Genomic DNA, 26,061 nt, shown 5'->3' with positions numbered 1-26,061 from the left:
ACACCACCAGTGGTGGTTTCTGGTGTAGCCAGATTGAGTCTCAATTTCTGCCTCTGTAGCATTAACCCCATAGGGTGGCAGCAAAGGTTGTGTGTGGGGCGGAGTCGGCCAAGTGCCTCGGACAATGCCTGGCACCCAGTGGGTGCAAGCCAGAACCGGCTGCCTCCCTGGCTTCTGGCTTCTGCTCCAGCGCTCACCCGAGAGCCCCTTGGAAGTATCCATATGTGTCCAAGTATCAGGGAGGACTTGAGACTTTCCTGAAAACTTGGTGGAACAGTCGAGGAGGGGTTTTACGTCACAGACTCCATAGCAACCCCCTGACAACTCTCCCTAGACATTTCTATTCTTCCCCAGCCTCTGGGCCACACTCACAATGCCCGGCCTCACTAGTTCCCCTTTCCTCCTCCCTCAGTTTCCCTCCAGAAAAGTATTTTATTAGGAAATATGCCCATGAGCACGTCACCCAGCCTCCTCCATTCTCACCTCCCCCGTTATCAACCACCATGCAAAACAGCTTCCAGTCATGTGCAGTGTCTCCAAGGTCAAGGTGAAGTCTCTCTCCTTCCCAGGGTGCCTCTGTGCTGCCTGTTCCAGGAATCCCTGTGTATCGATGGAAGATTGTACTTGCTGGGCTTGGAACCCCACCAGAAGCTCACTGTTCTAGGAAATTCCATCAACAGTAGTGCTGCTCGTGGTACCTGAGCTGCCAACCCACATACCTGTACCAGTCTGTAAGGTGAACTCACACGTATTCCAGGATATGATGTGTAGGTGCAAAGCATTTGCTACATCTCTGTCTTCATGTAGTCATCCCAAGCATTTGCGTATTGAAACATGTTACTCTATTATTTTCTCCTTTATATCTCAGTGGGCAGTACATAGATTTTTTTTTCAAATCGGGTCTTAAGCATGTTTTATTCTTTACAAATTTTATTTTAGAATATTAAAGGGGACCATACAAAGTAACTGTTACGTAAAGGGACATTGAGTAGGACAAGGTTGGAACCCCTGAGTCAGGGATGTTGGAGCTGTGTTGGCTTTTGAACTTGGGCTCGGTGCCCTCTGATCTGCTGTGTCCTTGACGCTTCCCAGCTGCTGAGACAATAGGCCCATAGATGCCAAAGCCCCGATGCACACCTTTCCCTGGCAGCTCTTGTGGGGAGAGGAGAGACACCTACTAGGTGCTCTCTGGAGTCTTTGGCGGAAGGAAATTGGCCGTTTGGGAGTAGTGACTTTCTCCACCCATGTGGTGTTCAAGAGATCTCAAACCCACACACAGGACTTGACTGTTTGTAGGAATGATTGTCGAGGTAAGCCAGGCAGCGACAGTCCTGTTTGCAGAACTGGGCTGGGTCCATTTGGTGCATCCTCAGAAGCCTGATGATAACAGCAGCCACAGCAGTGGGGCATTGTGGAAGGGAAGCTGTCCTCAGGCCAGGCCCGTGGCAGAGGCCCTCCGGATGAAGTGGGGCATTGTTTAACACTGTAGGTCCCAGACCGAGCCCAGACCCGGGTTTCTCCGATGGTGGTAGGCCCATTAGAGGGTTATGAAATCAGTTTCTGAGGTCATGACCAGCTTTTTAACAAAAACGAAATATAGGAAGATAGAATAGAAAAGGCATCTGAGCCACATCACACCTTACCTTTCTGTTACACATGCGTGCAGTGTATTTCTTTTTATGTGTCATAGTCGGAAGAGTTGGAAGCCACTGTTCCCCAGTATATAGACGTCGGACTCAGAGACTGCCAGGCGTGTGGGTATCCTTAGGGCTGAGGTTTGAGAGCCTTGCAGAGGAGGGAGGGCACCCGAGCCAGCACCCATCCCCTTCCCAGGTTTGCTGGGGGCCAGCAAGTCAGCTTGGAATCCTTGCAGAACTTCAGTTATCTATTATTCTAGCAGGAAATGTGGGTTCCTGTTTCTAATCATTTAGAGATTCTAACATGGTCACGACGGCCTAGGTTTATTTATCTGAGCTCACCTTCTGCATTAGGGCAGATCAGTGTTCTCGACTGTTACCACGTGTCTGAATCAGTTGGAGAATTGATCAAGTCCAGCCGTCTGGTTCAGTAGGTCTGGGGTGAGGCCTGAGAGCTTGCATTTCTAACAAGGTCCCAGGTGACGCTGATGCCAGCGGTCTGGTACCACACTTTGAAACCCACCGTGTTAGAGCAACAGTAAGGACTGTGCCCACATCCTGCCACACACACAGCAGGCGTGCAGCGAATGCTTCCTTGATTAAATGGGCTGAATCTCCCGGCAGAAAGGACCTCACTTGATTCCCAACTTTCAGCCGTGCGAGGAACGGCTGGTTGACATGGACTTGTGTGCTTTAAGTGGGTGAGTTGTATGGTACATGAATTATATCTCAATAAAGCTATTATCAAGAAGAAGAGGAGTTTGGGGAGGAGAAAGGGGAAAAGAAAATGGCTCATTTTTCAAAACCACCCATCGAAAGTGTCTGTTACGCCTTAGATTGTCTTAGAGCCCAGGTCAAAGGAGAATAATGAAAAAGGAGCTGATCTCCGAGGCCCCTTTGAGCTCTGCCAGTCTCTAAAGTTCCTGCCTGGGACTCAGGGCCAGAAAAAGTACGTCTCATGAAGGGCTGGTCTGTCTTCCTTTTCCAAATGGAAAAGTAAATGATGCTTAAATGCCTGTGCATTTCACCTGCCAAACCCTTCCTGGAGCAATCATAGCTTTCCTTCCCGACCTCGCTGTCTAATTTCCCTGCTATTTATACTTACCTTTCTGTCAATTTTTCAAGCAAGTGAAAGCCCTGGACATCCCAGGGAATGGGGGATAAGGTTGAGATTATGGGACTAAAAATTGTTACCCAGCAGGCGGAATGGAGAGACCATCAAGGGATGGTATAGTTTCCTGGTTCATAATGCCAGTGTGGGGATCAAAAACACCTGCTATTAGCTCCTGGCTGTCATCTACAAGCTGTCTGAACACAGGTCAGCATATAACTTTTCTGAGCCTCAGTTTCCCCTAATAGAGTTGTCATGGTGATGAAATGACACAATGTGGATAAGTAATAGCATTTAGCACAGGGCCTGGGCCACCCTGGCATTGACAGGGTAATAAGGGTGAGGGTCCATCTCATCTTAACAGGTTTCTTTTGGCTGGAACCACCTGAGTATCAAAGCAGGACACTTTTTTAAAAAATATATTTTATTGATTTTTTACAGAGAGGAAGGGAGAGGGACAGAGAGTTAGAAACATTGATGAGAGAGAAACATCGATCAGCTGCCTCTTGCACACCCCCGACTGGGGATGTGCCCGCAACCAAGGTACATGCCCTTGACCGGAATCGAACCTGGGACCCTTGAGTCTACAGGCCGACGCTCTATCCACGGAGCCATACTGGTCAGGGCAAAGCAAGACACTTTTTAAAAAATATTTTTTATTGATTTGAGAGAGAGAAACATTGATGGGTTGCCTCCTCTATGCACCCTAACTAGAGATTGAACCCGCAACCTGAGTATGTGCTCTGACCGGGAATCGAAATGGCAATCACCACCCCAGCCGCGGCAACACAGGATGACACTTTTGACTGCTGTGTGCCCTCCCTCCTGCAAATGGGTTGGCAGTGCTTTAGAATACACTGTCTACGACTTGCGAGTAAATAAATCAGTCTGGAAGCAGATGAGCTATGACACTTTAACAGCCAGATGCCCAGCAGAGCTGAGACATGACGAGACCCAGAACGTCCACAGCTCCCAGAAGCCGCCCGAGTGTGCAGAGGGCAGCCTCTCCTGCCGCAGCCTCTGCGTGATCAACAGCCCCCTGGAGGCCTGGCACTCCACTGACACTGGGACCGTGCTCATCTGTCTGGTCTGGGACTTTTCTCCTCCCCTCCTTCTCCTCTTCCTCCCTCGCTGGCCTGTCCACGGGGCCCTCTCCCACATGCTGGGGTCCTGCCAGGGCATGGGATACACAGGGCACCTTTGTTTCTGGGGCTCCTGAGCAGGCATCTGCCAGCCTCGATGGCAGCAGAGATTGAAACTCTGGTATTCCACTTGGGAATTAATTTGATTGCACACAGTGGTAGATTTCTGAACAAACCAAACTGAATCCGAGTCCTGTCTTCACCACTTAACCTACTGGCTGTGTAGCCTTGCACCAGAACAACGTCTTCTGAACTTGACTTCCCTCGTCTTGAAACGAGGATGACGAACCGTGACCTGCTTCCCTCTCAGAGAGGTCAGATCACATGAAACGGTGGGGGAGGAAGGCGCGTAGATTTAGCAGGGTCCCGCGGGGTACACTGCACTAGGCACGAGGGGTACACTGGTGGGCAGAGTGTTCTCAGAGCTCACCCTCCTGGGGCTTAGAATGCGGGGAGACAGAGTAAGTAGTCCACGAATGCGGACGGGTGAGCTGAGCTGAGTGGTGTGAAGGACAAGTTCCAGGGCTCTGTGACGTCTGCCCTGGGCACCTGCTGAGTCCTGAGGGCAGGAAAGGCTTCAGAGATGAGCTGCAGTCTGAGGGAGGAGCAGGAGTTCACTAGGGGGAAATGAATGGAGGGACTCGGGATCTCAGGCAGCCAGGCAGAAGGACCAGCAGTGATAGGAGGAGACATTAGGGGCCCTTGGTCACCTGAAAGCAGATGGTGGGGGCTGGAAAGAGGGGGGTGCAGAATAAGGAAGGGAGGGGCAAGATGAGGCTGGAGAGGGGCAGAGACCAGCCCTGCACAGCCTTATGGTTCCTGGTAAGGATTTTGGAGCCATGGGGAGCCATAGAGGAGTTTTAAGCAAGAGAGTGGAAGGGTGACAAGCACCGTTTACTTCTAAGGGACCACCTGAACTGCTATGTGCAGACAGGCCAAAGAGTGACAGCGTGCAGCAGGGACAGCAGTTGGCTGTAGGCTGCAGCAGTCCAGACAGGGACGGTGGTGGCCTGGACCGGGGCCAAGTTCTTGCTGTGTCGCTGTTCCATGCCAATGCGTGAGGGCCCCCCTCTGTCTCAGTCCGAGAGCTGCCATAATGAGGCACTATAAACCATGTGGCTTAAGACAGCAAAAGTGGGTTCTCTCACAGTTCTGGAGACCAAAGGTCAGCAGTCCAGGTGCTGGCGGGGTCATGCTCTTTCCGAAGGTCTCGGAGCAGCCTCCCTTGCCTCTTCCTAGCTTTTGGTGTCACCAGCCAATTGGCATTTCTGGGCTTGTAAACACATCACTCCAGTCTCTGCCTCCGTCGGCACATGGCGTTCTCCTGTGTGTCCAATTCTCTCTTCTTTTAAGGACACCAGTCATCAGATTAGGGCCCACCCTAAACCAGTAGGACCTCATCTGAACTTCATTACATTTGCATAGGCCCTATTTCCAAAGAAGGTCACCTCCTCAGGTCCTAGGGGTTAGGATTTCAACATACCTTTTTTGGGGGGCGGGGCGGGGGGCACTGTTCAACTCAGCAGCTCCTTGGAATGCAACGACCTGTGCCACAGCCTGCGAGGTAGAACCATCCTCAAGTCCTAGGTGCCCTCAGAGCAGACAGGAGGGAGAGGCTGCCTTTCAGTACAGGCCCAGGGAAGCTGTGTGTGTGTGTGTGTGTGTGTGTGTGTGTGTGTGTGTGTGTGTGTCTGTGTGTGTGTGTGTCTGTGTGTGTGTGTGTGTGTGTTCGTTCAGGTGGGATATACTAGAACTGGAGAAGTGCAGGGTCCTCACTCAGACCCCACCAGCTGAGGGATGTGGGGCATGGCCTTCTTTTCCCCAGGCCTCAGTTTCCTCCCTGGTAACACCGGAATTGATGGAACCCGCCCTGCCTTCCTTGCAGGGAATCCTCTGAGATGATCAGCAAGTATTTCTAAGGCACTATGTGTCCGGCGATGAGGTAACTCACCCAGGGTGCTCTGGGGAGAGGGACAAGTGCTAGTCTCTTGGATGTCATATCCTTCCATGTTACCCACTGCTCTCCTCTCCCAGCACAGTGCCTGCAGGCACAAACCCCATTGGCCCCAGTATCACCCAGTAGGCGGGGGCGGGGATGGGGGTGAAACAGGAGTGACTAGCATTTGACATTTCCGAAGCTGAGTGATGGATCAGTGGAGGATTCATTATTCTATCCTACTTTTCAAAAATGTGTTTGAAAGGATTCTTAATTTTTTTTAAAGTTTAGCAAAGTGCCCAGCTCGGGTGGTTCAGTGGTTGAGCATGGACCTATGAACCAGGAGGTCACGGTTCGGTTCCCGGTCAGGGCACATGCCTGGATTGCAGGTTCAGTCCCCGGTGTGGGGCCTGCAGAAGGCAGCCAATCAATGATTCTCTCTCATTAATGTTTCTGTCTCTCTCTCTCCCTCTCCCTTCCTCTCTATAGTCAATAAAAATATATTGTTTTTTTAAAAGTTTAGCAAAGAAGACTTTAGACTCTGGAGGCAGACTGGGTTTAAATCCAAGACCTGCCATTTACTGTGTGGATCTAGGGAAAGTTACTGGACCTCTCTGGGCCCCATTTCCTCATCGTAGGGACACTAATCGTGACCTGCCTTGTGGAGTGTTTGTGAAGATGAGATGAGTAAATGCGTGTGAAGTCCTTGGGTTAGTGCCTGGTATGGGTAAGCGTGAACCTGAGATCACCATTATTTATAGAAACTGGCACCAGAGAACAATGTGTTGATGAGGGGAAGTCATGAAACCACAGAGTCAGCCTTGCAGGTCCTCCAATCATACCTGCGACCTGGAATGTGTCTTCGTGTGGGTTTCCTAAAGCAGAGCCTGAGTCGGGTTTTGAGGACAAAGTAGTTATTTGGGGAGGAGATCTGGGAGAACACTAGTGAGAGTGTGGACGTGAGAACGGGAAAGGGAACTGGCCAGTAGGTGCCTGTGACCGAAGGGCACCACGGCCGCAACCCCACGTGATCCCACTGGGAGTCAGCCCCGTGCACTTGTCCGGGGTCAGCCCACCACAGGCAGCAAGGGCGCTGGGGTGATTACCCACCAACACCACAGTCCTTGGTTGAGGTTCGCCATGTGGGTGCAGAGAGCCTCAGGCAGAGGCAGGTGTTGGCGGGTGAAGTAAGGCAGGCAGTGAACGAACGCTGAGGAGGGGGCAGGTGGGACACCCAGGCCCACCCGTGAGCTCTCTGACAGGTGCTCTTCCAACACCTACCGAGAGCCTGACAATGACGGGGCTCACCTTCAGAAGCAGCCTCCCCCTTGTTGGATGGCTCTGGCTCATCATTAAATCCAAGGGGTAATAAAAGCAATGCTGTATTGTTTTTACAAGCAGAGCAGCCCTTGGAATAGGAATGATGCATATTTGACATTAGGGCAGCTGCCTCCCTGCTGCTTCAGGGCAGACATCTGTTCTCAGCCCTGACACTTGCACGCTGAGCCAGGGTATAGCCGCAGAATCTTTCTGAACGCAGCTTTAGGTATCCATCATAAACCCATGAGCATGGCACGTGGTGAAGGCTGTTTTATCCCTGCCCTAGTGTTTATGAAGATGGGGGAGGGCATCCCAGGGTTAACAGCACTGTGTCACACACTCACTGTATGATTCTGAGGAGAATTCGCCCTCTCTGGCCCTCCCCGGGCCCCTTTGGGTAGAATGGAAGGACTGGCGGAAGTACGGCAGAGAGAGAATTGGGTGCATTAGGAAGAGCCTGCTCATTTGCCGCAGGCAGGGTTGAGTTTTCCACCTTGGCTTCATCATTTGTAAGCTGTTCCTTGGGCAGGTTACATTGCCCATGCCAAGCCTCATGGCATCTTCTTCTCTAACATGGGACCATAGCACCCTATTGGTTGTATCTGAAGCAGGGAGCTCCGTGTAGGACCGTGATCATTGTCAGTATCATAACCATCATCTTCTTCATCTAAAGTCCCTTTCAGCTCTAAAATTCTATGACTTTATGGAATGTCCTCGTCCAAGTGGCAAAAGCAGGCAACAATCCTGATTTTGTGTAAGTGCACTTTCTAATAAGGACAGGAAGAGCATAATTGCCCCTAAATAATGGCTCCGACGTTACCACAAGCTGTCAAAAGCACTTAATTGCTCAGTCTGTAATGATGCAGCCATCTGCGTTCGGGGTGATTTCAGCCACGGGGCCTGCCCGAGCGGGGCCCTCAGTGATTAGAGCTGGGCTGGGTGATATTTCTAATTCTGATGGGCGTAGTGGTGTGTAGTGTAGGAGATTATCTCATCCTCCAGTTAATGACTTACCAGTTGAACCCAGCGAAGAAGAAGCACTTGTCACAGTGACTATGGCTTTTTTTTTTTTAAAGACAGTTTTCCTGCCCCAACAGCAGCCTATCTGGAGAGTGATCATGCCTTTTGCTATCTTGCCTCAATGCCCAAGCAAGTCTCTTTGGGAAAGATTTAGTCCCTCAATTAGGGAAAATTGATTTCTGTTTTCTACAGAGTCACTGTTCCAAGGATAAGTGGGAAAGGGCGGGAGAAGCCATATTAATCTTTGCGAGCGAGCAAGAAGGCATCTGGGGTGTCTCCGTTTTCCAGCCTCCGCTGTATGTGTAGATCATCTTCTCTCTGTTTATCTTTTTTAAAGAAATATGTTTATATTGATTTCAGGGAGAGGAAGGAAGAGGGAGAGAGAGGTTGAAACATCCGTGATGAGAGAGAATCATCTATCTGCTGCCTCCTGCATGCCCCCTACTGGGGATCGAGCCCGAAACCCAAGCATGTGCCCTGACTGGGAATTGAGCCATAATCTCCTGGTTCATAGGTTGACGCTCAACCACTGAGCCACGCTGGCCAGGCAAAGTGAGTTGCTTTAAAAAGTCTAAGTAAGTTGTAGTAGGGTAAGTAGAAGAGGCACAAATCATGCAGTAGTAGATGATTGTCGGTGTTGGGAAAACACGACTGGAAGGGGAGAGCATACGTTTCTACAGGGAGCCCAGCAATTTACCGGCTGTATGACCTCAGGCCAGTTTCTTCTCTTCTCTGAGCATCAATTTTCTCATCTGTCAAATGCAGAGTATGATTTTATGAACCAAGGGAGATAAAATATGTGAAGCTGCTTTGCAAAGCATAACATTCCTTACCAGTGAAAGTGATTCATTTCTTTCCTGGGTTAGAAAAATAAAAGGTTCAGTAGGTTTTGGACCACACAGCCAGGGGATCCTGGCGTGAAACACATCTCTGCTGCTAACTGTGCCGGAGGTGGGCCCTTCTCTTCTCTGGATCTCAGCTTTCTGTCTATGAAATGAAGAGACAGAAGTACCCCAGTGGGTTCCAGGCCTGGCTGTGCCTCGCAATCCCGATTGTGGTCAAGTAAAACCAAATATGCTGGGTGCTACCCTCGGTCTACCATATCACCATGGCCTGGGTGATGCCCCGCATCCTTATTTATAGTGCGCTCACCAGGTGACTTGGACACACACCCTGATTTGGGGTGAGGGGAGGGGCCTTCCAGTCTAACGCCTGATGGAGGGAATTCAGAGCAGGATTTGGGCTTTGGTTAGGGAAGGTGATCACCCCAGGGGCTGGCAAGAGCTCTGTGAGGTCTGGGCTCAGGGCCATTGAAGACCTTCTGGTCCAAACTCTGATTTCAGAGACGGCCCAGAGGACATAAGTGATGGGCTCACTGTGCCAAACTGAGGAGCACAGTCCAATTCTCCGGGTCCCCGGTCAGGGACACTTCCACAGCACTCCAGCTTCCCCAACGAAGAGAATGTGTGTTTTGACCAATATGCTTTGTAATTGAGCTAAAAGTTACAAATAGTGAAAAAAATGTAGATATCTTCAGTATACAGTTCCATAAGGTTTAACAAATGTATACACCTGGGAAAGCAGCACCCCAATCAAGATGTAGACATTGCCTCACCCCAGAAAGGTCCCTGTGCTCCCGTTTTTTTTTAAAAAAAAATCTCACCCAAGGATATTTTTATTGATATTAAACAAAAAGGGGAGAGAGAGAGGGAAAAAACATTGATGTGAGAGAAAAACATCAATCAGTTGCCTCCCGGGGATCGAACCCACACCCATTTGGTGTACGGGACAACGCTCTAACCAACTGAGCCACCCAGCCAGGGCTGTCCCAAAGCTTTTTTATCCACTTATCTACTGATGGACACTGGGGCTGCTTCACTAGCTTGGCTATTGTAAATAACGCTGCACTAAGCATAGGGGTGCATACATTCCTCTGGATTAGTGTTTCAGGGTTCTTAGGATATAGTCCCAGAAGTAGAATTGCTAGGTCATAAGACAGTTCCATTTTGCATTTTTTAGGAAACTCCATACTGCTTTCCACAGTGGCTGCACCAGTCTGCATTCCCACCAACAGTGCATGAGGGTTCCCTTTTCTCCACATCCTTGCAACACTTGTTGTTTGTTGATTTATTGATGATAGCCATTCTGACAGGTGTGAGGTGATATTTCATTGTGCTTTAATTTGCATGCCTCTGATGATTAGTGACATTGAGCATCTTTTCATATGTCTGGCCACCTGTTTCTCCTTTTGGAAAGGTATCTATTCAGGTCCTTTGCCCATTTTTTTAACTGGATTGTTTGTTTTTTTGGTATTGAGTTATAAAAGTTCTTTATAAATTTTGGATGTTAACCCCTTATCAGATGTATCATTGACAAATATGTTCTCCCATTTAGTGGGTTGTCTTTTCATTTTCTTGATGGTTTCCTTTGCTGTGCAAAAACTTTTTCGTTTGATATAGTCCCATTTGTTTTTTGTTGTTGTTGTTGTTGTTGTTTCCCTTGCCCAAGTTAATATATCAAAAAAAATATTGCTTCAAGAAATGACCAAGTTTTTACTGCCTATGTTTTCTTCTAGAATTTTTATGGTTTCGAGTCTAACATTTAAGTCTTTAATCCATTTTGAATTTATTCTTGGATATGGTGTAAGAAGGTGATCTAGTTTTATTTTCTTGCATGTATCTGTCCAATTTTCCCAGTACCATTTATTGAATAGACTATCTTTACCCCATTGTATGTTTTTGCCTCCTTTGTCAAATATTAATTGACCATAAAGGCATGGGTTTATTTCTGGGCTGAGAACTGACTTTTAATACGGAGTCTTCCAACCTGTAAATATTATTTATGTATTCATTTATTTGGGTCTTTATACATGAGACTACTACAAATGCTGTTTTCCTTGTACTTTCCAATTGTGTTTTGCCAGTGTATAGAAATACAATTGATTTTTTTTAGAATCTAACAGCCTTATGGAGATATAATTTACATCCCATAAAAATCACCCATTTTAAGTCTGTAGTTCAATGTGTTTTTAAGTGAATTTATGCAGTTGTGAAACTAACATGGTCATTCATTTTTAGAATATTTCCATCACTCCAAAATGTTCTCTTGTGCCTGTTTGCAGTCAACTCCCACTCCCAATCCAGCTTCAGCCAACCACCGATTTCCTTTCTGTCTCCGTAGTTCTACCTTTCCAGAAATTTCACATAAATGGAATCATAAAATATCTAGTCTTATATGTCTGACTTCTTTAACCTAGCATAATATTTTTAAGGCTCATCATATTATTGCAATAGCTTGTTCCTTCTTTATTGCTGAATAATATTCTATTGTGTGGCTCTTCTACATTTTGTTTTCCGTTCACCCTTTGATGGACATTTGGATGGTTTTCAATTTGGGGCTATTATGAATGTTGCTGCTGTGAACATGAGTGTACAAGTTTTTGTGTGGACATGTGTTTTCATTTCTCTTGGCTGTGGAATTGCTGGGTTATAACTCTGTTTAACTGTTTGAGGAACTGCCAGACTGTTTTCCTAAGTAGTTGCACCATTTTACATTCCCACCAACAGTGTATGAAGATGCTTATTTCTCCACATCCTTGTTAACACTTGTTATCTGACTTTCTGATTATATCAGTCCTGGTGGATGTAAAGTAATATGGTGTCACACACTACTGATGACTTGCATATTCTCTGGTGATTGATGATGATAAGCATATTTTCACATGCTTATTGACCATTTGTATATCTTCTTTTGAGGCGTACCTATTTATATCCTTTATCCATGTTTTTAATGGAGGTAAAATTCACATAAAATTAACCAGGTTCAAATATTCAATTAAGTGGCATTTAGTACATTCACAGTGTTGTGCAACCATCACCTCTATCTAGTTACAAGATATTTTTATCATCACAAAAGGAAACCCCATACCCATTAAGCAGCCACTCCCCATTCCCCTGACCCCAGGCCCTGGCAATCACTAATCTGCTTTCTGTCTCTATGGATTGCCTATTCTGGAATTTCATACAAATGGAATCATACAGTATGTGGCCTTTTGTGTCTGGCTTCTTTTACTTAGTATAATGTTTTTAAGATTCACCCATGGTGTAGCATGTATCAGTTCTTGATTCCTTTTATGGCTGAGTAATAATCCATTGTATGGATATATTCTATATTTGTTGATAACATTCATAGGCATTGGAAACATGGGTTATTTCCACCACCTGACTATTATGAATAGTGTTGCTATAAACCAGTGGTTCTCAACCTTTCCAATGCCGCGACCCTTTAATACAGTTCCTCATGTTGTGGTGACCCCCAACCATAAAATTATTTTTGTTGCTACTTCATAACTGTAATTTTGCTACTGTTAATGAATCGTAATGTAAATAGCCGTGTTTTCCGTTGGTCTTAGGCGACCCTGCTAGTGGTTCTCAACCTGTGGGTCGCGACTCACAGGTTGAGAACCGCTGCTGTAGAACCTAAGACCATCGGAAAACACAGATATTTACATTACGATTCATTAACAGTAGCAAAATTACAGTTATGAAGTAGCAACAAAAATAATTTTATGGATGGGGGTCACCACAACATGAGGAACTGTATTAAAGGGTCGCGGCATTAGAAAGGTTGAGAACCACTGCAAACATTCACGTATAAATAATGAAAAGATTGTTTTAGCTAATCTGGGTCCCTTCATCCCTTGCATTTCCATAAATCTTAGGATCAGCTGTCAGTTGTCAATTTCTGCAAAGAAATCAGCTGTGATTTTAATCACGTTGACTCTGTAGATCAATAAGGGAGGTCTTATTAACATCCTAACAATATTAAGTCATCTAAGAACATGAACTGTCTGTCCATTTATTTTGGTCTTCAGTTCCTTTCAATAAGGTTTTGTCATTTTCAAAGTATACAGTTTGTACTTGAAGGGTGCAATGAGACAGTGTGCCGGAGAGCTGGGTCTACACTGTAAAGTGCAGTGCACAGGCAAGGGAGAGGTCACAAGAGTAAGATTACTGAGCAGCTCTTCTTACCTAAAGTCCATCTTTCCTCTTCTGTCTCCCTCCCAGAGCACCTGAAGAAGCCTCTTGAAGATTACATGGCCCATTTCCCCAGCGTGAGGATTCTCCGAACCAAGAAACGGGAAGGGCTGATAAGGACCCGGATGCTGGGGGCCTCAGCGGCAATTGGGGATGTCATCACATTCTTGGACTCACACTGTGAAGCCAATGTCAATTGGCTCCCCCCCTTGCTCGGTAAGGGACTCTCCCAAGACGAGGTAGGCGACGTGGCATGAGCCAGCCGCCATTGGCCCCAACCACAAAGGTTCCCTCACCTGCTGAGATGCACCCAGCACGATGCCAGGTGCACTCAGAAGTTCAGGAGTGCTCAAGGAGACCTTAGTGACCCATCCGGTCCTGTTCCTTCATTTTACAGAGAAAGGAGCTGAGACTCAGAGAGAGGGGAAGTGACTTGCCAAAGTCATCCAGCACATTAGTTTCTGTGACATGATTGCTCCCCCAGATTACTTCAACTTTTCTTAGAAAGCAAGCCAAGGCTGTCTACCATTAAGAACCAAACTGAGAGCAGTTACTATTCACTGCACGGCTCCTGTGAGCCAGTAAGGTTGCAAGCATTGTCTCTAATTCTCACAAAACTATGCCAGGTCAGACGTATCCCTTTTTTATAGTAGAAGAGACTGAAGTTCAGAGATATTGAATGATGCATTTATTCCCTTGGGCTATAAGTGTCAAAGTCACCATCTGTCTGGCTCCAGAGTCTGTCTTTCATGATTCCACATTGCCTCCCTAAATCCAGTCCTCTTTGGAGAGTTTATGACAACTACCAGGGAAGGACGATAGACGGAGGGCAGCATGATGCAGGAGTCGTCCACCGTCGCTTGGAGGACAGAAGGGAGACACGAGGATTGGATGCCGGTGTCTCCTGGCTGGTTGGAGAACCAGGCCTGAATCCCCAGGTCTCCGCTTTGATAAAGGCAGTGCACCGGTGCGGACAGTTGGACATTGAAGAGGAAATGTCCCATTGAGACTGGGAGTCAGGAGAGGGACGGCGATGGAGGCAGACTGGGGGAGAGCTACCAATCCAGAGAGAAAGTGAACCCCTCAGAAGTGGAGGGATATGCTCTCTGTAACAGAAAGCTTAGGGAGCAAAGAGGACTGGAGTTTAGGGCGAACTTGAGTGTGCCTCAGAATCACCTGGAAGACTTGTCAAAACACGGAGTGCCGGGCCCCACCCCAGAGTTTCTGATTCAGGGGGTCCAGAGTGCGGCCTGAGAAGCTGCATTTCCAACCAGCGCCCTGGTGGTGCCAGTGCTGCTGTCCAGGGACCACGCTTTGAGGAGCACTGGTTAGGCCACTGTTCGGGGGTGAGGACAGAGCCCAAAACCCACACAGTTGAGTGGGATAACCAGCGTGCTGTGTCCCGACACAGATCAGCATGGACCTTCGTGTTAGATTATGCACTTGTGTGTGGTTAGGAAAAGGATATAAACCCAGATTTTCTGGTAAACAGTTGATTTCATTAAACCAAGAGGTCTGCCTCTGCCTCTCATGACTGAAAGAGAACAAAAAAGCCTCACCATAAATCGCCTAATTGATAGTCCTGAAGGGACGACCCATTTGTTGGGTCATTCAGTGACTCATAAAGAGAATGGAGTGGTGGGGCAGGAAGCCGAACTGGTTGTCTCAATAGCCCTTAACTCTGTTTCTATGGAAATACATAAAGGTAATTTTCATAATCTGCAGACATACATGGAAGAAGCATCCCCCTCTTTTTTTTTTTTTTTCCTTTTTGCAATAGAAATGTGAACCACTGGTGTAGATTTAAAAGTCTGCCCTGCTAATATGATCAGCAGACAGAGCACATTATGGCTTTTGTCTCTGAAACCATTTACACCTCTGCGCACAGCTCAGTCTGACTTCTTTGGAGAGCAAGCATTTCTGAGTGAGAAGGAATCAACACCCCAAAGGAAAAGCTGTTGATCATCATTGCTTCCATCATTATCATCACCATCATCATCATCACCATCACCATCATCATCATCATCATCATCATCATCATCATCATCATCCCATGGCTCTGCTCGTCTCCTAGCTTTCTAGGCCACATCCCCATTTGAATTTGATGATTCCGTGCTAGAACAAGCAGGCCAGGCATTATTATCAACATCTTGCAAATGAGAAACCTGAGGGGCAGAGAGAACGAGGGAGATGCTCAGCCTTCCAGCGCCTGCTTCTGAGCTTCTTTCAGCAACCCTGGTCACAGACCGTGTCGGGAGTGCTGATCACGTGCTAGGCGCCTTGGCTTCATTGTCTCTCAGCCTTCAGAGACCCCATGAGATAGGCGCTGTCTTCCTCCATTTTGTCGGCAAGGAAACCGAGACTCAGAGGCATCAGATGACCTTCCCCAAGGTTATACCGCTAGTAGGTGACAAAACCAGGATTCGAACCTGGGCATTCTGTCCCCAAGTGAGCCCAGCACTGAACGCTGCCGCGATGATGCAGCCCCTTGACCTCTTACCTCTCACAGTCAGCCAGTATCCAGCAGAGCACTGTGTCCTCAGCCCAAACCCTCCCCTGAAGTGAGATCCCCAGAACGGCCATGAATAGTGAGGGAGGCCTTCTCTAGCTCCTTCCCTGGAGAAGGGTTCTGCTTCATTAAGAATCCCCAGGGAGCCTGTCGCAAGGTTGCTCCATCTCCACCCTCAGAGATTCTGCTTCAGTAGGTGGGGGAGGGGTAAACACACCCCAGGTGGCAGCTGCCCACCTACTCTGACCCCACCACACTCCCCATTCCAAGTCTTGAATCTGACTCATGGCCCAAAGCTGGGAGACACCCCCACACAGCCCACTTGCCCCTCGCTGGCAGATATCTGCTCCAGCAGCTCACTGGCACCGCCGGAGGAGAATGCGGGGTCTTAGAGATGTTAGTTATGTAGCTGGCCCAGGGCCCCGTCTTAGGCGTCAGGACTGGGTTGGGAGCCCTGGTCCATCTTTTTTAAAGCTTGCGCCCTCCCTTCTTCTCCAGGATTCTCAAGCTCAAGTGTTCAGATAATTTACCCAGGGAACACATTAAAGATTCAAATAAGCTGCAGAAGAGGTTCATGCACTTAGCTGCTCCCCCATCCCGCCTCCCTAATGGACATCTCTTGGCTTCTTCAGACCGCATCGCTCGGAACCGCAAGACCATCGTGTGCCCGATGATTGACGTGATTGACCACGATGACTTCCGGTATGAGACCCAGGCGGGGGATGCCATGCGGGGCGCCTTTGACTGGGAGATGTACTACAAGCGGATCCCAATCCCTCCAGAACTGCAGAAGGCTGACCCCAGTGACCCATTTGAGTAAGTATGAGGAATCAGACTGGCCCCAGTAGCTGAGCTGACCCAGTGACCCCCTCCCCAACACACACAACTCAGGATTGCCATCTCCCCCAAAAGTCCAGTGCAAAAGGGCCAGGGCAGATGTCCCCAACCAGAAGCACAGTCCATCCCAGTGTGTCATGGAGCCTCAGCTCATGGACCACCAAGCTGGTAACCTCGTCCTTGCCCACCTCTGTGCAGTTGCTACCATTGCCAACTGGGGCTGAGCAGAGTTACTCATGCTCCCTCTCTCAAGCCTCCAGTTGTAATCATCATCATCGTCACCACTTATTGAACACTTTCTGAGTGCCAGGCACCACCCAGCCAGTTTCCTCTGAGGCCTCAGTCGCCTCACCTGGATATTGAAGGGTTGGCCCAACCACAGAGCAGTAGTTCTCAACCCTGGGTGCCTATTGGCATCATGTGCAAGTCACCCTCACCCCCAGCCAATTACTCCAGAGTCTGGGGGTGAAATCTGGACATCATTTTTATTTGTTTTCTTTTTTTGTTGTTGTTAATTATCACCCGAGGATATTTTTTTCATTGATTTTTAGAGAGAGTGGAAGGGAGGGAGGGAAGGAGGGATGGAGGGAGGGAGGGATGGAGAGATGGGCGGGGGGAACATTGGTGCAAGAGAGACATCAACTGGTTGCCTTCTGCATAAGCCCCAGCTGGAGCCGGGGATCAAACCTGGGTTCATGCGCTTGACCAGGAATTGAACCCATGACCCTTTGGTGCACAGGCCAACACTAACCACTGAGCAACACTCGCCAGGGCTGGACATCATTGTTTTTTTAAAATCCCAGGTGATACTGATGTGTAGCCAAGGTTGAGAGCCACTGGCCTAAAGGCTTCCTGAGGGGCTCTCCCTGCGTTGTGTCCTCTGATTCCTTCCAGAAGTCTCTCCTCTATATTGCACTTGGACAAAACCCGGGGGAGAGGCCGCAAGAGAAATCCTGGTCATTTTCTGCACGCCTCCCCACGGTGCCAGCAGACGGGCGATCTGTAGGCACAGCGTGGTGTAATGATTGTTTGAAAAACTCGGGCTTTGGTGGCACACCCCGGTATGAATTACGGCTCATCCACTTATTCCCTGCATGCCCTTGAGCAGAGTATATAGCATTTCTGAATTTCAAATTCCTCCATCTGAAAAGGGGGCTAGTGATAGAGCTTTGTGAGAGCTGGAGATAATGTCGGTCAAGTGCACGGCAGACACTAGACACTCAAAATTGTTGTTATTGCAGAAAATAGGTCGGGCTAAAGGAGAGGCTCCCTCTGGAGTCACAGCCTCAAGCATCCAAACACCTTAAGGCCAATGGCCTACCTGTTGTGAGGCCTCCTAATGAGGCAGCTCCTTGGCCAGGCCCCTGGCTTCGGGCCAGGCTGGTTTTCGAGTGCAGAGTCTTGGGTTTGATTTCTCATGAGTACGCCCCTCCGAGCAGCATACTTAAGAATCCAGCCAGAAAACCCAAACCTGCAATCTTCAGAAGACAGGAGAGAGTTGATACCATTGCCACCTTATCCTCTTATAGTCCTAGGTACTTTCAGAAATATACTAGCAAGGTGAGCTAGGAAGTGTCGCTGTAGGTCTGCTGTGTAAACGGGAAGCGGCCTCATTGAGGTTAAAATCAGCACCGTCCAGCAGAAATCTCATGCAAGCCACACATGTACTTTTAAATTTCCTAGTAGCCGCGTGAAAAAGGCAAAGAGAAGCAGGTAAAATTCATTTTGGTAATATATTTTATCTAACCTGGTATAGCTAAAATATTCCCATTTTAGCATGTAACCAACACTTTGAAATCATTAATGAGATCTTTTCTGTTCTTGTCTGCATACTAAAGTCTTAGAAATCCGTGTGTACTTTACACTTCCAGCACATCTCAATCCAGACCAGCCACATTGCAAGTGCACAGGGCCCAGTGGTTAAGTCCTTCGTCGCAGGCACACCGCAGGCAAAGGAGAGCCCAGGGCGCAGTGAGGGTTTCCCATCCTTTTCACTCGATTGTCCCTTCCTGACAGGAGGTGGTGTACTGTGGCCGTGAGGGGTGTGGGCTGTGGCAGTTTAGAGGGGTGTGGCTGCTTAGTGGCTGTGAAGCCTTGACCAAGTTACCTGCTGTACCCTGGTTTCTACTTGCATAAAATAGGATAGTAATGATGAGGCCTACCTCCTGGGGTCTACGTGAGGAGTGAGGTCGCTTTATTGCTAAATTAGTTCAGTACAGCACCTGGAAAAAAAGTAAAATAAAATAAAAAATAAAAATGGTAAAAGGATATAAGGAAACAAATGAAATAATAAAAGTTTCAAATGGTAAATAAATATGTTAAAATATGCTCAGCATTACTAGTAATTGGAGAAAAGGAAATTAAAACACCAATTAAATACCATTTCTACCCACTTGATTGGAAAAATTAATAAAGTCTGGCAATCTAAAAAAAAAAAAAAAAGCACCTGGGATATTCAAGCCCTCAGTCATAGTCAAGAGGACCCCTTTTATTTTTGTGTGTTTTTTCATTGAGATTTTAGAGAGAGGAAGAGAGAGAAACATCTGCACTCCCTTACGACCCCACCTTTCTTCTGAGTCCTCTGTCCCGAGGTGCGGCCCCGCCACACTGGCATCCCTGGGTCTGTCCTTTACCTCCAGACGCCTCCAACATCTGCTTCCCAGCCGGCACTCGGTGAATGAACTGAGGCGAGTGGGCGAGTGAAGTTCACCTTAGCCCTGTGTGACTGAAAGATCAGAGGCTGTGGCTTCTGTCACCTCTCGGCAGAACAAGTGTCTGTGCTGAACGGACAGACTCTCACTGGAGCAGGACCGAAACAGGTTCCGAGGCTCCTTCCCCGGCGGTGGTTTTGTAGGTCTGGGGTAGGCTCGGGGAGCTGTACGGTTTCCATCTCTAAGACATTTGACAGCCCAGCCAGACTTGGGAAGGCCCAGTGGGAGGACTGGGGAGAGAGAGAGAGATGATTCAGCTACAAGGTTCACGGGGAGAACATGCTGTGATTTCATTTCACAAGGATTCCCTGGTGTTAAACGTGTATAGGAACGTTGGGCCCACTTGGTTAAAATGTAGCATTTATGAAGGGAAGTGTAGGCAAGGAAGACAAAGGCCTGAGCCCTCACCCGGAAGGGCCTGGGATTCCCTGCAGAACACGTGGGCTGTGTTCATGGAGCAGCGGGACCACCATTGCAGGGAACAGCAGTATCCGCGTGCTCTCAGGTCCACATCTTCACACCACGCTCTGCTTCCCTGACAGGTCTCCTGTGATGGCTGGTGGACTGTTCGCCGTGGACCGGAAGTGGTTCTGGGAGCTGGGCGGGTATGACCCAGGCCTGGAGATCTGGGGAGGGGAGCAGTATGAGATCTCATTCAAGGTGAGCCAGCTCCCAGAAGCCCCATTCTCCTGGCACAGCCCCTTGGCAGCTGTGCTGGCAGGTTTCCCGCCTCCTGTCTGTCTGAGCCTGGAAAGAGAAGGTCGCAGGGCTCCTAAGGTGAAGGAGTCACCGTCTCTCTTTCGTTGTGGGACTCTTGTGGATCTCAGGTGAAGATCAGGTCTCTCTGAAGGGAAGGTTAGCCATGTGGTCAGCCAGGACTTGCTTCTCACATCCCCAGAACCCCTGGTAAGGTGTCTCCCCAGCTCATAATGGATGGCCAGTGGCACTATTGCCAGGCCAGAAATGGGCACATCTGTGTTCTGAGTTCTCACCTGAATGTAAACTTCATTGGGGAAGGGATCTTGGCGTGTTCCACTTACCGCTGTATCCCAAGTACCGGAAGGGAGTCTGACACAGAGAAGACACTTCATAAGTGTGTTGGTTGAATATTAAGAGCAGGCCTGTCACTGGCCAGAGCCACCTCCTTGGGCAAGGAGTCCCCCCCCTTCAGAAACTCACTTTGTGAAAAACAGTGAGTGGAGAAAGATTTGCCCAAAGGACTTCCTAAACCCAAAATGATTCCATTCTGTGTGTTTGTTAAAGGCCCGTCTAATGATGCTCATCGGGCAATTACAGCACTACAAATGGCATTTTTCTCCACACAGTTTATTTACAAAGGACTCGGTAATGAAGCCATTTTGGAAGTCTGTCACCGGGGAGAGGGAAGGAGACTGGCTCCTACTTCCATTTGATTCAATTATGTCCTTCACCTCGAGGGGAAGAAGACGGTGTAATGAGGAGGCTCCCTTCCCCTCTCCTGGCTTTGAGAGCGTGAGTTCCCGGATCCGGATCCGTAGCAGCCCATCTGCCAGTGCATTGTCCCGAGGCCCCCGTGGACAGCCCGCCACGGTGCTGAGCGGACCGGAGAGCTCGATCCTCTGCTGGCAACGCCTCCCTGGAATGCCAGCTGTTCCATCTCAGGCAGGGAGAGCGTTTACAAAGGGCCAGATTCCCTCTGATTTATCTCTGCTGAGATCCCGTTTCTTCTTGGTGACAGAGAAGAGAGACGGGTATGAAAGGCTGAGTGTATTTTCAGAAATTAAGACAAGTTGATACGTGCCAACAGCACTGATGGATTAATAATTTGACTCCAATTCCAGACTACACCATCTATCCTGACGGGAAAACCTCAGAAAAGATGTCCTAAAGGCTCTGAAATTTCCAGAAGAGGCATTGACCCTTTTCTTCCCCTCTTTCCCATCCTCTCATTTCTCTTAGCCAACAGAGATTTTTTTTTTTTTCCCCAAAAGGCACAGTCACACTATCAGCACTTTGTCCTCCTACCCCATTGCATTCGTCTGGACTCTTGGTTACAGGTGACCAAAATCCTAGTCGACCTGATTTAAGCGAAGAGTCAGAATCAATTGGCCCACACAACTGAGATTCCAGGTAGACCCTCCAGGCCTGGCTGGATCCAGGGACTCACTCGTCCCAGTCTCCGTCCCTCTCAGTCCCCTGGCTGTGGTTGGCTTCCTGCGCGGGTAGGTTTCTCTCCGTGGAAGCACTCGGCAGCCCATTGGAAAGAGTTTCTCTCTCCCATCTTCCTGTACAAGTCCCCACGTTGTGTCTCATTGGCCTGCTGGTCCCTTACCTCCCTGGGCAACGTTCATATTGGTCAGCTACAGTCACATGTCCATCCTGGAACCAGGAAGCTGGGCCGGCTCCCCAAAGGAAAGTCTGGCCACTGTACCCAGAAGGGGGAATAGATGTGGAGCAAGGTGAACCATAGATGTCCACCTCCCCCAGCCCAACAGCACTGCTCACTGACCACAGGCCCATCTTTGGAGGCACACACTGTTCACCCTTTCCTCAGTCTGGCCCACTCCACACTCAGCCTTCTGGGCTCAGCTCTATAGATGGCCTCCTCTCCGCCTCACCTACCTCCCTGGGTTCAACTACCTAGTGCTGACATGACCCAAGGGTTGGCCTGTCTTCCCCACTGGACTCTGAACTCCCTGGAGGCTAGGAGGGGTCTTATCCTATCTCTGTACCCCAGGGCCTCGCCGTCATAGTGTTTTAAATAACTGTTACCGGCATTGATTCCTATCTGATAATACTTTTTCCACCCTGCCCTCCCCAGCCTCACATCACCACCTGTGGGGAATGGTGGTGTGCTGGGAAAGGTGTCGGTGAGAAGGCAGGGCGCTGGCCTCTCGTCCCTGCTCGCCATCCACCTGGGACTTGGACCTGTCGCTTGACCTCTCGGGCCCTCACGTCCCAGATGGTGCTGAGGTACTTTTCCTTCCTCCCCCCACGAGGTAGGATTAAACAAGATGCTCTCGCACCGGCGCGAGGGTAGTTTGGGCTGGACGTGGCAGTGGCAGGGAGCAGGAAGGGGGCCGCACAGTGTCCCCAGGAGGCCGGGTTAGGATAGCTTCAACTCTGAGACCCAGAGAGAGAAGTATCCACACGACAATGTGGCTGAGCAGGCGTAAGAAAGATGTGGGCTTTGGGGTGGTGTAAATGGGTATTTCTTTTATTAACAGCAGTTTGGCAAAATCTGTTACATTTCACAGCAAGTACGTTCTTTGACCCAAAATTCCATGCCCAGGAGTTTATCTGAGAGACAGTGCATAGATGAGCAAAGATTTAGGTAGAAGCTATTTATTGAAGCGTTACTTACAATAGGGAAAGATTAAAAATGACCCAAATGTGCGTCCTCAGGGGATAATAAGGTGGTGCTTATCCCAACAGTGGAATGCTCTACAGACGGTGACTTACAGTGGTTCCACTGTTCCTTTAAGACGGTGCACAAGCAGTAAGCATTCAGTAGAAACCGTACTTGGATTTTGAAATGTGATCTTTTCTTGGGCTGGTGGTACGCTGTACAATACTCTCCATGGTGCTGGGCAGCGGCAGCCACAGCTCCCGTCAGCCACGCACACGGTCACGAGGGTGCACAACCGAATCTCCACAGGCTAAAGAAGGAAAAAATATGTAGGTTTTCAGCTCTCTGGGCCCTTCCCCTCTCCATGTATATCCCAACACTTGGACCATTTGCAAGTTCAAGGCTAGGATTTCCCACAGGCCGGCCACGAGGAGGGCATCCAAGGGGAGCAGAGCCCTGAGTGCGTCTCCGCAGGGCAGCTGGGGGGGCAGAGATGTGCACCAGTGCCCTGGGAGAGACGGGGGGTGGAGGTGGTCTGAGGGTGCCGTGGGAAGACTTGTGAGAGCCAAGTGGTGGTGGAAAGCCACAGGAGGGGCACGGGAGAGCCATGTTCCACCTGAGAGGGCAACCCATCACATCTGAGTAGCTTAGAGGCCTCGGGTGAGTGCCGTTTGCATTGTTTGACACCAATATCTTTAACCAAAAGCCAAACCGGTCCCAGACTAGGCAGATTTAAACAACAGAAACACTCAGGTGTCTTTTCCATAAAACTCACAGCGTCCTCAAGAGGATGAAGTGAAAATCGGGTGTGTGAAAGAAGGTAGATGCACCCAGAATCTGGTCAAGGGTGGCGTTGAGACCTGGCACCCTGAGGGGTTAGGGGACGAGGCCAGGGTCCCTTAGCTAGATGGGGGCAGAGCCAGAGCTGAATCCCCGATGTCCTGACTCTAAGTCCAGTGCTCACCTGTGGGAGGGGCAGAGAACAGGCGGGCCCAGCAGAGAGAAGACATTGTTACAGGTAGAGCCCAGAAGTCAGGACCAGCCCCCAGGGGGGCTGAGTTGCCACATGGGAGGAAGAAATGATTTCCAAAGGCCAGCCTGGGGGCAGAGGGTGATAGGGCCACCATTCAAGCACCTGTATGGCGAGCCTTCCCCTTCCATTACGTCTGTTAGCCCTCCGGGCTCGGACCAGCTGCAGTGTCCCTGCCGGGGACCGGTGTGCCCTCCTTCGCTGGGTTATCCGAGGATGCTGGGAGCACCTCTGCTGCGTGCAGCATGTTCTTCCCGGCCACGTGTGCCCAGGCTTCCCAAGAGCCATCTGCCGGGAACAGGGGAGGCATTCTGCTCAGGACTCTCAACAAGCCATTTGCAATTCCATGCGTTCTCTGTGGGAGCCTGCCTTCCTGCCATTCCTCCAGCAAGGTGGCTCAGAGCCCCAAGGGGTGCCCGGGTTACGTCACCCCTGACTAACACACACCTGTCTCTTTTGGGCCTCAGTCTTTCATCCCTAAAAATGACAAGAGTAACTTCTTCAGGGGGCTGTTGTAAGAACTAAATAGGGCAAAACAGGTGTTTGGCCTGGAGTCAGGCAGAGGAGGCGCGTAGAGAGTGGTGGCTGTTCTGATCAGAGCCCCTGGGGTTAGATAGAGCAGCACAGTATGGGGTACAGGGGCATCATAATCCAGTTGCCTGGGTTTTGGTGAAGGCTTCATCAGCTAGTCACTGTGTGGCCTTGGGAGAGTGACCTAACTCTCTGGACTTAACTTCACCCGCAAATAGGGCATGGAATAGCCCTTACTTCACGGTGTGGGAGTGAGCATATTAGCCAAACTGTGTTAAAACCTCAGCTCAGTGCTTGGCACATGGGTGGTCCCTGGGTGGTTGCTGTTGATGTTGATGGTTGATGTGATCGGGCTGTGGTTGTGGGAAGGTGGGAGTGGAAAGAGCTTTGAAGCTGGCAAGGCAGAGGCCAAAGACCTTGGCACCGGGCCCAGCTCTGGCACGAAGTCTCAGTGAGACCTTGGGCAGCTCCCCTGCCCTTTCTGCTGATCTTCATCTCCTCATCTACAAGGGCACTAACAGCCCCAACGCACAGGGATGTCTGGAGAGGCTGTGCGACGGGCCAGCACCATTCTGTCGAGCGGCGTGTGCACGGTTGTCCCAGCGTGGCCCCAGATCAGCAGTATGAGTAGCACCTGGGAACCTGTTAGAAAGGCAGATTCTCAGGCCCGACCCCAGCCCTGCTGGGTCAGACACACCGGTGGGGCCCAGAGGTCCTTGGTTTAACCAGCTCTCCAGGTGATTCTGATGCTGACCCAAGGTTGAAGCTCGTGGCTGTACTGCACAGACTGGGTCCTCTACAGAGAGGATGCTCAGGTTTGGGTGTGGAAGGACAGAGAAAATGGGGAGGTTGGTCCGCAGGCTGGCCAGCAGGTGCCAACACCTTCACTCAGTTTTCAAGGCTCCGTATCATGGGGCATTGGGTCCATACTTGCCAGAAGTCTCTATTCCATTTCTCCCAGCAGGGTTTCAGAGCAAGGAGGACCAATGACTAGGCTGTGTGTGAGTGTGTGAGGGAGTGAGGGAGTGAGTGAATGAATGAATGACATTGTTCCTGAAGAGAAAAGCCCATGTGCCTGAGTGAGTGACAGAGGACCTTGATTGCCAGCCAGTGGTGACCCCTTTGTTCCGCAGGCACTGCGAGTGCTGATAGGGGTCTCTGTGGAAGACCAGGAGGGTCAGGAGCCAGCTTTAGAAAGATTAAACCTCTCCCTGGAGGCCTCAGATCTGCCTGATTCTGAGGACCCAACCCCGATTCCACCCTGGGCTCTGCCATACATGAGCTCAGGAACCGTGGGGAAGGCACTGCCCCTGGCTGGGCCTCGGTTCCCTCGCATGTCACGGTGTGATGGTCACTCCCTCCCTGGGTGGTTATACGTGTGCTCTTTTTCCAAATACAAGTCAAAACCTGAAGGATCCTGGAGCTTTACTGAATTCGTTTATTAAATATTTTATTTATTAATTTACATATACATATGCTTAAAGCCATATTGTATAAAATAATACATTAATTTAGAAGTAAATTCAAATTATTTTTACTAGTAAATATAGTAAAATTGTCCTTCCCTACTCTTTTTACCAACAGTATCCAGTAACCATTATAAACAGCCCAAACTAGCATGAGTGAGGTCCCAAAACAGTGTCTTGATGTTCAAGACAAACTAATATGTTCACAATAATAGGAACTCTGGAGGACCCGGGTCTAACGCCCTCCTTTTCTGAGGGGACCTGCGGGCATACGTGCAGTGCCAGCCACCGGGGCAGTGCCACGTGTCCAGGTAGCACCACAGGGTGGCTCCCAGTTCTCGGTGCTTCAGAATTACCTCCTTTCAGCCTCATCGCAACCTGGGAGGTGGGCACAGTCATTCATCCTGTTTTGGAGATGAGGAAACCAAGGCTTTCAGACTCACAGAA

General features: G+C 49.3%; 1 protein-coding gene across 1 annotated transcript in view; it reads left to right on the top strand.

Annotated features, from left to right (window-relative positions):
- The window catches only part of GALNT10 (polypeptide N-acetylgalactosaminyltransferase 10), a 187,468-nt gene that overhangs the window by 144,070 nt on the left and 17,337 nt on the right, over positions 1-26,061 (top strand). Inside the window, exons 5-7 of the mRNA XM_080676626.1 lie at positions 13,233-13,418; positions 16,344-16,527; positions 19,802-19,919. Coding sequence (XP_080532752.1) covers positions 13,233-13,418; positions 16,344-16,527; positions 19,802-19,919 — 488 coding nt within the window. The remainder of the gene's footprint in view (positions 1-13,232; positions 13,419-16,343; positions 16,528-19,801; positions 19,920-26,061) is intronic.

The sequence above is a fragment of the Plecotus auritus genome (genome assembly GCF_963455305.1).
Source record: "Plecotus auritus genome assembly, chromosome: 6".
Taxonomy (NCBI): domain Eukaryota; kingdom Metazoa; phylum Chordata; class Mammalia; order Chiroptera; family Vespertilionidae; genus Plecotus; species Plecotus auritus.
Note: the sequence above shows the minus strand (reverse complement) of the source record. Positions and strands in the feature narration are given on the sequence as shown.